This window comes from Drosophila biarmipes, chromosome 3R, assembly GCF_025231255.1.
Source record: "Drosophila biarmipes strain raj3 chromosome 3R, RU_DBia_V1.1, whole genome shotgun sequence".
NCBI lineage: Eukaryota > Metazoa > Arthropoda > Insecta > Diptera > Drosophilidae > Drosophila > Drosophila biarmipes.
In genome coordinates, this window is record NC_066616.1 from 10,717,079 (window position 1) to 10,728,286 (window position 11,208).

At 49.7% G+C, this 11,208-nt stretch overlaps 4 protein-coding genes across 7 annotated transcripts; 2 read left to right on the forward strand and 2 right to left on the reverse strand.

Annotated features, from left to right (window-relative positions):
• Positions 1-24: 24 nt before the first annotated feature.
• LOC108032052 (abl interactor 2) lies at positions 25-3,442 on the reverse strand. Of its 4 annotated transcripts, none has more exons than XM_044095659.2 (7): positions 3,299-3,442; positions 2,754-3,120; positions 1,637-2,259; positions 1,487-1,574; positions 1,403-1,414; positions 1,066-1,253; positions 25-1,002 (listed from the first exon to the last, which is right to left on the reverse strand). In XM_044095659.2, exons 2-7 carry the CDS (start codon positions 3,107-3,109, stop codon positions 839-841), a joined length of 1,431 nt encoding a protein of 476 aa, XP_043951594.1. In that variant the 5' UTR covers positions 3,110-3,120; positions 3,299-3,442; the 3' UTR covers positions 25-838. The 4 variants fall into 4 exon arrangements, with proteins under 4 accessions (XP_043951594.1, XP_016961355.1, XP_043951595.1 ...); XM_017105866.3 differs by having other exon boundaries at positions 1,487-1,577; XM_044095660.2 differs by lacking the exon at positions 1,403-1,414.
• Positions 3,443-3,566: 124 nt separating this feature from the next.
• On the forward strand, positions 3,567-5,344 carry LOC108032137 (twinfilin). The gene is made up of 4 exons (XM_017105973.3): positions 3,567-3,657; positions 3,717-3,794; positions 3,906-4,681; positions 4,886-5,344. The coding sequence occupies exons 1-4, from the start codon at positions 3,633-3,635 to the stop codon at positions 5,033-5,035; spliced, it is 1,029 nt and encodes a 342-aa protein (XP_016961462.1). The 5' UTR covers positions 3,567-3,632; the 3' UTR covers positions 5,036-5,344.
• Positions 5,292-6,443, reverse strand: LOC108032138 (RPII140-upstream gene protein). The gene is made up of 4 exons (XM_017105974.3): positions 6,200-6,443; positions 5,971-6,136; positions 5,820-5,908; positions 5,292-5,736 (listed from the first exon to the last, which is right to left on the reverse strand). Exons 1-4 carry the CDS (start codon positions 6,370-6,372, stop codon positions 5,379-5,381), a joined length of 786 nt encoding a protein of 261 aa, XP_016961463.1. The 5' UTR covers positions 6,373-6,443; the 3' UTR covers positions 5,292-5,378.
• A 235-nt stretch (positions 6,444-6,678) lies between these two features.
• Positions 6,679-10,710, forward strand: LOC108031751 (DNA-directed RNA polymerase II subunit RPB2). Its single transcript, XM_017105455.3, has 4 exons — positions 6,679-6,848; positions 6,987-9,155; positions 9,223-10,157; positions 10,217-10,710. The coding sequence occupies exons 1-4, from the start codon at positions 6,827-6,829 to the stop codon at positions 10,619-10,621; spliced, it is 3,531 nt and encodes a 1,176-aa protein (XP_016960944.1). The 5' UTR covers positions 6,679-6,826; the 3' UTR covers positions 10,622-10,710.
• Positions 10,711-11,208: the final 498 nt, after the last annotated feature.

Here is an 11,208-nt window from a genome sequence, read left to right on the forward strand (position 1 = left end):
CGGTCAAAGAACAAGGACTCGCGGTTTAGTAATTGAAATTTTTATTAGCTATTATTTTGTTTACCATATAGAGCGTGTGTTTACTTGTATTGTATAAATTTAATTTGATTCCTTTGCTGGCAATTCCATTTCAACTAAACGTTCGCAAAAAAAGTACTCGTTGCGGTTCGTAAAAGTGCAAACAAAAGTTCCAACTGGCCAATACTTAAGTATTAAATGCTAACTGAAATTTATATAACCTACATTATTGCTGGGGGATAGGCAATGGTATAGATAGGTGTGGGTAGTACGGGTGTATAATAGCCGGGCATATCCAAGCGCAAGGCAAACAGAAATCGCTTGACAAAACAGTGAGCAAATATTTAAAGTAATTGGGCTGGTGGCGGGGGCAGGACTGAATTCGTCTACGTCTGTGGAACAATTTTAGAATATCGCGTAAGTTATTTACGGGTCTCCGCCATCGCCTCACCCCTCCTCGATGCATCGTTTTCGGCTACTAGAGTGTAAATAGGTTTAGTGGAGCAGCAAGCCCCTGGATCCTGTGTGTGTGCTCGTTTATATTAGACTAAATGCAATCGGCTGATGCTAATGGAATTCTCTTCGCTCTCCCTGGCCTGCTGTGCTTGGTGTGTAATTGTATAATTGTCCTTATCAATATGCTCAAAATGTTATCGTCATTGTCAACTGAGCCTGTTGCGGTCCTCAGTTGTCCTCATAACAGCCCCTGATCACAGAAACGAAATCGTGGGTCGTTCTTGAGAAGCATCGGAGGACTGGAACAGACCAGATAATGCAGATTATTGTAATGGTTGGCATGTTTAGAATATCGAGGCGAGGCTTAGACACAGGGCTCTACGTAATTGCCCGGAAACAGGCCGGTCACTCCATCCATGACGCCCTCCCACCAGCCGTCGTCGTTCTTCTTGAGCACGTACAGCACCGAGCTCTCCTGGAAACTGAGCTCGTCGTCCTTGTCGGCATAGTAGTCGTATATGGCTACCACTAGAATTATATCCAATATAAGAAAGGGGTCTTTTTTGAAAATTGCAAAATGGCTAAACTTACCCTTCTCAATGAAATTCTTGGGCACCCAGCCGGGCAAATTCTGATCTTCGGGCACTATGGGCGCCAGCTGCGGTCCCGTGGAGGTGCGTGGTCGTCCGAAGTCCTGGTGCTCATCCTCCGGCGGCGGCGGAGGCGGCAAGGGCGGCGACTGCGAGCCGGGACGAGCAAAATTCAAGCTGAAATGGTTTCTTTGGAAAAATATATGGTTAGTAAATGATTTCGCTGTGGATTTCACGGGGTTACAAGCAGTTTTAAGCCAGATTTTCACAACATGAATTGGACATACAATTTTGTAAACTGGGTATAACCCTTGGATAGAGATAAACATGCAATTTACCGATTTGGATTCCTGGGTTTGCATAGAGAACATGAAACGAGTTATATATACACAGAGGAAGAGATGCGGATGCGGGAAGCTTACCTGTTGATGTTGCGTCCCAGGGTGTGCATGCCAATGTGGCTCTGCTCGGTCATCTCGTGCTGCGACACCGTCAGCGGCGAAGGTGGAGCTGCTGTGGTTTGGAAACATGACTATAAGTCTTGGGCTTTTGTGTAAAACCTCTTAACTTACGCGGCATGCTGCTCCGGTCGTCATACGTAGTGGGTGGCGGTGGAGGCAGCGATTGCATCATGCCCGCGGATGGCAGGTTCACATGTGTGGCTATCTGCTGGCTGGGCGGCATGGGCAGTGCGCTGTACCCGGCAGCCCGCTCATTGCCCGCCGCTCCACCGCCGGTTGTGGTGGTGGTCATCGTGGATGAAGCCGTCGACATGCGCTTCGGGTGACCAATCGGATAGTTGGGGGCGTAGTGCGAGGGCACCTGCGGTGGATTGACCACCGGCGGAGTGCGGTACTCCCGCGAGCTCTTGCCCAGAGTCCCGGTATTGCTGACCGACTTGCCCAGGGTGCCGGTGTTTCCAGCTCGCGACATCTGCGGCGGAGTGGGGGGCTTCGTAGTCGGCGGCGGACCCACCGAGGGAGGCAACAGGGATTGCACGGACCCGTGACTGGAGCCCCGGTGCTTCTGCCGCACTTGGGAGTGGGAGGCCGAGTTGATGCCGTGGCCAATCTCGTCCAGCATGGAGTAGTCGATGGGCTTGCGCACGTACTTGATGGGCTTCTCCGGATTGATGGGCGCCACGATCTTGAACTGGCGCGAGCTCACCTTGTTGGCCGTCAGCACGCCAATCTCCCTGGGGGGTGGAAAAATCATTAATGAAGTGGTGTAGAGAAGGAAAAACTAAAAACAGATAAAATAACTATTATTTAAATGATAACTTATTATAAATATTGGACATGTTCTTGATTTGCTTTGAGTAAATGTGATTTATTTTAAATAAAAATGTATCAATGTCTAATGAATTATTTATAACGAACACAATGAGCTCAGATAATGAAATAAAAGAGCAGCAATAGTTGATATCAACTACATGACCTCATAGAAGCACGTCTCTTACATACATTAAGAAGTTTTATCAACAATGACTCTTGCTGGGAAAAACTGAAAATGCTCCAGAGACAGAGATTGGAACTATAAAATATAAAATCCTCTTTCTTTGAACCCTTTAAATTTGGTTTTAATGTATTTTACTATATAAAGGCCCCTAAATTCTTGTTATGGATGCTCATATCCTTTCCTCCTAGGCCAGTTATATGCAATGACCTCCTGACCCACCGACTACCTTACCTCCTGGCCACCTTCTCCTTGTGGATGTGCACCGTCTGGGCGATGTGGTTCATCTGCGACTCCATCTCGCCGAGCTGCTGGGCCTGGAGCTCGAGCAGCTGCATGTAGCTGTAGGCGAGCGTGTTGATCTGGTAGGCGACGCTGGCCAGCGACTGGGTGGTGTAGTTCTTGGTGGCCTCCAGGGCCGCCTTCTTGTTGTCCGCGCGGTAGTAGGTGTCCTCGCAGTAGTCGGCCACCCGCTCCAGGTTCGTGTAGCTGTCCCGCAGACTCTGGCGGCCGTCGGGGATCTCGGTGCGTATCAGAGAGGCTAGTTCGTCCATGATGTTCTCGCTGGCCATGGGGGCTTCGGTCAACATGGGTGTGGATGCTGGGGGAACGGACGGAACACGAGAACCCAATTAGTTTCCCCGCTTTTCCGCACTTTTCACGCCCGTAAACATTTGGGGCGTGGACACTGCTGGGTCCGCTGCCGCTGTCGACGTCGACGCAGCTGCTCCAATTGCCCGTTGGAGCGATGCGGAGGTGCGAATTTCGCGTGCACTCACTTTATTGACTATGCGATTGCACAACAGAGGCTTTTCCAGGCTGATTGCTAAGCTTTAAATGCAGGTAAATGCAGTTTTTCTTTACATTTTCAGTGGAAAAAGAACGCTCGAGCTGGTGCTGCGTAGGGCGGCGTTTACCAACACTGAGCCAGTGCTGATGCACTTGGTATTTTCCGAAAATATACCAAAATGATATAGCAATGTGTCCTCGCTAAGTTAGCCGAGACACCCATATTTTGGTATTTTCTGGTATATCTAATTGTTCCTCGCCCTCTGGTCACATTGGTTGTGAGTAATAATTTTTTCGGCAATATTAATTTTAGCAGTTGTCCAAATGTCTCACCAAACGGGTATCCGAGGTTTGTGAGGATAGGGAATCATCCAGCCGATATCCTAAGACTTCCCTTTCTTTTTCCAGCCAACGAGCAGCTGGCCAAGGTGTTCGGCAAGGCGAAGAATGGTAAATTTCGCGTGATAAAAGTTTCGATCGAGAATGGTGAGTGGATTTGCTCCAGAAGTGCATATATACACACGATATGTGTACTATAAAGTGGGGCACTTGATAACGACGCTTCCGGTTTCTCCCCCACCCATCTACAATTTACAGAGCAGCTCAGTTGTGGCGCCACGGCGGAGACAAAGAAGGACTGGGAGCGCGACTACGACAAGCTGATCGGTCCGCTGCTGGAGAAGGATGTGCCCTGCTACATTCTCTACCGCCTGGACGCCAAGATCCCGCTGGGCTACAGTTGGCTGCTCATCAGCTGGATACCGGACACGGCCAGCATCAGGCAGAAGATGGTGTACGCCTCCACAAAGGCCACGCTGAAAACGGAGTTCGGATCGGCCTACATCACCGAGGAGCTGCATGCCACCACCTTGGATGAGTGCACATTGGAGGGCTATCGTCGGCACAAGCAGGACTTCGCGGCTCCCGCTCCTCTGACCACCAGGGAGGAGGAGCTGAAGGAACTGAGGAAAACAGAGGTCCACACAGAGATCAACACGAGTACGCGGCACCAAACGCTTGGCGGGATCAACTGCCCCCTCAGCGAGCAGACCGTGGCCGCCGTTCAGGATCTGGTGCGCGGCAAACACGACTACCTGCAGTTCCGCATCGATCTGGAGGAGGAGCAAATCCACGTCTCGCAGGCGGCAAAAGTGGAACTCGCCGATCTGCCGAAGCAAGTGCCCGAGGATCATGCCCGCTACCACCTCTTCCTCTTCCGGCACACGCACGAGGGCGACTACCTGGAGTCCTACGTGTTCGTCTACTCCATGCCTGGATACTCCTGCTCCGTGCGCGAGCGCATGATGTACTCCAGCTGCAAGGCTCCGTTCTTGGAGGAGCTGGCTGCCCTCGGCGTGGAGGTCGTCAAGAAGGTGTGTATCGTTGAGTAGGTTTGGCTGCACTAATTATTAGGGCTATAAGAATCGGAAATGATGAGTATATTGATCATTTCCGTTCAAGTGGCCTCTTATTTATAGATTTATAGCCCTGAAATCATCAAATGCGCCTTGCTTTAAAGCTATTTTTGTTATCGAGTGTATATATGTACATTTTGCTAACTGAACTCTATCCCCCAGCTGGAAATCGACAGCGGCAGCGAGCTGACCGAAGCCTTCCTGCAGGACGAGCTGCACCCGAAGAAGATCCTCCACCGACCGGCTTTTGCCAAGCCCAAGGGGCCACCCAACCGCGGCGCCAAGCGCCTCACGCGCCCCACCGAGGACTAAGTCTGAATCCCGACCCCTTCGCGTCAATTCTATTTATCCCCTTCAACCTACTGTTTCCTAGCAGAGCATTTAATTTATTGTTTCCAAAAACGAGTTCCGTGTTCATTTCTCCCACTTTTGTTGTGTCTATCTGTCGTTCCGTGTCTATATGTGTTCGTACGCAAATCTATATTCTTAGACGCTCTAGGCATCAACTGAAACATCGCATAGCAGCCGCCAATGTGGGCTTCCTTAAATGTATTCTTGTCTATGTTACTTTAGATGGACATATTTGCAATTTATTTAAATTAAAAAACTCAACTAAGTTTACACTGGCGTCTACTTAAAAAACTCAGGACTGAACTCACTTGACCGAGTCCAGGGACACCTCTTCGGGTACTTTTTCGTCGTGCGCCTTGAAGAGCGCTGGGTTTTCGTCTTCCGTCAGCTTTTTGAAGGCCAGCTGGATGTTTTCGTCGCGGTCGAGTCGCCACTTGTACTGCCAGTAGCGCACCTCCTCCATCGAGGTGCCGGAAGCCTTCATCAGCAGCAGCGAGGTCACGCCAGCCACTCCGCCCAGGAAGCCTCCAATGATTCCACCTGCCGCCATGCCGCGCAGTCCCAAATTCATCTTGTAGAGCGAGCCGGTGATGGAACCGGCGGCCAGGTACTCGTAGATCGAGGATTTGCCACGGTACACCGACATGCAGGTGATGATCCCACTGGAAAAATAAGTAATGAATATATAATAGATTTAAAGGTTTCCATGTAATCTAATCTTGGATCGTTGGGATAACAAACTTACAAGTAGGAGGTGGTAAAGAGGCCCACGCGCCAGCCCCATTTGAAACCACCCTTGGCAAAGTTGACTGTGAACTCATCCTGCAGCTTTTTCTGTGTTACGAAATGAAGAATTTGTTAATATTACACATTAAATACAATGATATTATCGCCACCTTGGCATCAAAGTGAGATTTGAAGGCTGTCGCCTGGTTGTTCTCCATGAAATTCATGTAGCCCACGCGCGATTGTGTAACTCCTCCATAAATGGCTCCAATGAGGAAGCCCAGGAAGCCGGCCTGGTAAATGGAGTTCAACTCGGAGGATATGCTTCCAAACTCGCTAAATAAGAACATAAGTCATTTATTGGTTAATTTAAAATTAGAATTATCAGACATTTCTTACTCGATGGAAAACATTTGTTTGAGGCGCTCCAGACCCGTTTCCTCCGGCGGTTTACTGGCCAGGAAAGCCTTGTAGGTCTTGTTTTCCTTGTCCTTTATGTCGTCGGCGCCGTTTTCCATGATCGGCAGGATCCCGGCGATCAGAAACCGGCGTCCTTTCCACAAGAAACTCATTTTTTAGAGCGTTAAATAATAAAGTGAAATGAAAACAACAAAATCAGCTGTTTGCCGGTGCTCCAGTGCTGAAAAGTGTGCATGCGTTAAGTGTTGTCTAACTCAGACCTGGCCGCTTCCAATAAGAAATTTTATTTAAAATTTATTATTTTTGTTTTTTAGCTGCTCCCATTCCCAATTTTATTCGAATAAGTGGTTATTATTAACATAAAAATGTAATAAACATGTAAAATCGTTGATGTAGTAAATATAAAATTGTGCTCTTTTTATCTGCACAGCACCTTAGGTTTTCACCTGGTCGCTTACCAACACTGCACAACGCCGCCGAACGCGTTGTCGGCAAACATTTGTTGTGAAATTTTATACGTTTTCTCAAGTTAACTCATTGCAAAAACAGTTAATTGTTATTAAATAATAAACATAAAGTGCTCTTGCACTTTGCAAAACCGGAAACATGATGTACGACAACGAGGAAGGTGGGTGAATTGAGTTTGCAAAAACCTACCCAAGCACGTTGGCATGTGAAAAACGAACATGGCGGCGGGAGCGCTAGGGCTCCGCTTTATTTTGGTTTGGATAGAGTCATGTTTTACATCAAAAATACCCTCTTGCAGAGCTGTACGAGGAGGAGAATGCCGAGGAGATCTCCCACGAGCTGTGGCAGGAGGCCTGTTGGATCGTGATCAACGCCTACTTCGACGAGAAGGGCCTGGTGCGGCAGCAGCTGGACAGCTTCGACGAGTTCATCCAGATGTCGGTGCAGCGCATCGTGGAGGACTCCCCGGCCATCGAGCTGCAGGCGGAGGCACAGCACACATCCGGCGAGGTGGAAACCCCTCCTCGGTTCTCCCTGAAATTCGAGCAAATCTACCTGTCCAAGCCTACTCATTGGGAAAAAGATGGTTCACCCAGTCCCATGATGCCGAACGAGGCCCGCCTGCGAAACCTCACCTACTCCGCCCCTCTCTACGTGGACATCACGAAAACCAAGAACGTCGAGGGCCTGGACCCCGTGGAAACGCAGCATCAGAAGACTTTCATCGGCAAGATTCCCATCATGTTGCGGTCCACCTACTGCCTGCTCTCCCAGCTCACGGATCGTGATCTTACGGAGCTAAACGAGTGCCCGCTGGATCCCGGTGGCTACTTCATCATCAACGGTTCGGAGAAGGTGCTAATTGCCCAGGAGAAGATGGCCACCAACACAGTGTACGTGTTCAGCATGAAGGACGGTAAATATGCGTTCAAGACTGAGATTCGGTCGTGTTTGGAGCACAGTTCCCGACCCACATCCACGCTGTGGGTAAACATGATGGCCAGGGGATCGCAGAACATCAAGAAGTCCGCCATTGGACAGAGGATCATCGCTATCCTACCCTACATCAAACAGGAAATACCCATTATGATTGTGTTCCGAGCATTGGGCTTCGTGGCCGATCGTGATATCTTAGAGCACATCATCTACGACTTTGACGACCCCGAGATGATGGAGATGGTAAAGCCATCTTTGGACGAGGCCTTCGTGGTGCAAGAACAGAACGTTGCTTTGAACTTTATAGGAGCCAGGGGAGCCCGTCCCGGAGTCACAAAAGACAAGCGTATTAAGTACGCTAAGGAAATCCTGCAGAAGGAAATGCTGCCCCACGTGGGAGTCTCCGACTTTTGCGAGACCAAAAAGGCGTATTTCCTGGGATACATGGTGCATCGCCTGCTGCTGGCTTCCTTGGGCAGGAGAGAACTCGACGACCGAGATCACTACGGAAACAAGCGACTTGACCTAGCGGGACCACTGCTGGCCTTCCTCTTCCGTGGGTTATTCAAGAACCTGATGAAAGAAGTGCGCATGTACACACAGAAGTTCATCGATCGCGGAAAGGACTTCAACCTTGAGCTGGCCATAAAGACGAACATTATTACGGACGGTCTGCGGTACTCCCTGGCCACTGGCAACTGGGGCGACCAGAAGAAGGCGCATCAGGCAAGAGCTGGCGTATCTCAGGTGTTGAATCGGTTGACCTTCGCCTCCACTCTCTCCCATTTGCGGCGCGTCAACTCGCCCATTGGTAGGGATGGTAAACTGGCCAAACCCCGTCAGCTGCACAATACGCTGTGGGGCATGTTGTGTCCCGCCGAAACTCCTGAGGGAGCTGCTGTCGGCTTGGTGAAGAACCTCGCACTCATGGCCTACATTTCTGTCGGATCACAACCATCTCCCATTCTGGAGTTCTTGGAGGAGTGGTCCATGGAGAATCTGGAGGAAATTGCACCCTCCGCCATCGCGGATGCCACAAAGATCTTTGTGAACGGATGCTGGGTGGGCATCCATCGCGATCCTGAGCAGCTGATGGCCACGCTGCGCAAACTGCGTCGCCAGATGGACATCATCGTGTCGGAGGTGTCCATGATCCGAGACATTCGCGATCGTGAGATCCGAATTTATACAGACGCGGGTCGCATTTGTAGGCCACTGCTCATCGTAGAGAACGGATCGCTGCTGCTGAAGAAGACCCATGTGGAGATGTTGAAGGAGCGCGACTACAACAACTACAGTTGGCAGGTCCTGGTGGCCTCTGGCGTGGTGGAGTATATTGATACCCTCGAGGAGGAAACGGTCATGATCGCCATGTCCCCATACGATCTGAAACAGGACAAGGACTATGCTTATTGTACCACGTACACGCATTGCGAGATTCATCCCGCCATGATCCTGGGCGTGTGTGCCTCCATTATACCCTTCCCTGATCACAACCAGAGTCCGCGTAACACCTATCAAAGTGCTATGGGTAAGTTAATAAGGACAGCTCTCCATTATAAAAAAAACTAATAAAATCTTTTTCTCGTGATTGATAGGTAAGCAAGCTATGGGCGTGTACATCACCAACTTCCATGTGCGTATGGACACGCTGGCCCACGTGCTGTATTATCCGATGAAGCCGCTTGTGACCACACGATCCATGGAGTACCTGCGTTTCCGAGAACTACCAGCTGGCATCAACTCGATTGTGGCCATTCTTTGCTACACCGGTTACAACCAGGAGGATTCTGTCATTCTGAATGCCTCTGCTGTGGAGCGTGGGTTCTTCCGCTCGGTGTTCTACCGGTCTTACAAGGATTCGGAGAACAAGCGTGTGGGCGATCAGGAAGAGAACTTCGAGAAGCCTCACCGCGGCACCTGCCAGGGAATGAGGAATGCTCACTACGACAAGCTGGATGACGATGGTATTATCGCCCCTGGAATTCGTGTGTCCGGTGATGATGTGGTTATCGGCAAGACAATTACGCTCCCTGAAAACGACGACGAGCTGGACAGCAATACAAAGCGCTTTTCCAAGCGAGACGCCTCCACTTTCCTGCGAAACTCTGAGACTGGTATTGTGGACCAGGTGATGCTTACGCTCAACAGCGAGGGCTACAAGTTCTGCAAGATTCGAGTGCGCTCCGTGCGTATACCCCAGATTGGCGATAAGTTCGCCTCCCGTCACGGGCAAAAGGGAACTTGCGGTATTCAGTATCGTCAGGAGGACATGGCTTTTACCTGCGAGGGCTTGGCACCCGACATTATCATTAATCCCCACGCCATTCCATCTCGTATGACAATTGGTCACTTGATCGAGTGCCTGCAGGGCAAACTGGGATCCAACAAGGGCGAGATCGGCGATGCCACGCCTTTCAACGATGCCGTCAACGTGCAGAAGATCTCCACTTTCCTGCAGGAGTACGGCTATCATCTGCGTGGCAACGAGGTCATGTACAACGGACACACTGGACGCAAGATTAATGCTCAGGTAAAGAATATTCTGTAAACTGTCCAGAAACAAAAGCTAATCAGTTCCCTTTCCTCCAGGTTTTCTTGGGACCCACCTACTATCAGCGTCTCAAGCACATGGTGGACGACAAGATTCACTCCCGTGCCCGTGGTCCCGTCCAGATCCTGGTGCGTCAACCTATGGAGGGTCGTGCTCGTGATGGTGGCCTGCGTTTCGGTGAGATGGAGCGTGATTGCCAGATCTCCCACGGCGCCGCTCAGTTCCTGCGAGAGCGCCTGTTCGAGGTCTCCGATCCCTACCGCGTGCACATCTGCAACTTCTGTGGCCTGATCGCCATCGCCAATCTGCGCAACAACACGTTCGAGTGCAAGGGCTGCAAGAACAAGACGCAGATCTCTCAGGTTCGACTCCCCTATGCGGCCAAACTGCTCTTCCAGGAGCTGATGTCCATGAACATTGCGCCGCGCCTGATGGTCAACTAATTTGGCGGAATCGCTGTCCAGACCACTTAATCGCCCTAAGCTCAATGTTAGCAGTTAATTATTAAATTACCATAATTGTGACAACTCAATTGGGTGCTTTGTCTGGCGTTTTCTATTATTCCCGAAACTGGAGCGAGTGCGCGCCGCGCATTTTTAAAGAGCCGAACGTGCCACAGGTATTTTTCGGCGAAAGTGTGCACGGGCTCAACACCTGAATAGGGGAATGTGATTTATTTGCTTATTTTAAAGACTTTATTTAGCTCGCGAACGTTATTTGAAAGGGGTATATAGATTAGGCTTAAGACGTTGGCGCTATTGTAAGTTATGTGTGTACACTACACATAATTGCTTGTACTGGGAACCCCTTTCTTGATTAAAAAAGTTAAAAACTCAAACACCAGAATCAAGTTATTGTTTCAAATCTAATTGCTTTATTTAAAGGCTGGTTAATTACCTAATTGTCAAACATAATCGCCTGCTTTAGGACAACAAAAAACCAACTTTAAAGGCATTGACTCTTGTATGATTTGCTCCAATTCCTCTTTGGTAATCCCTTAACAAAGTCCATTATCCCATCGAATACCCCA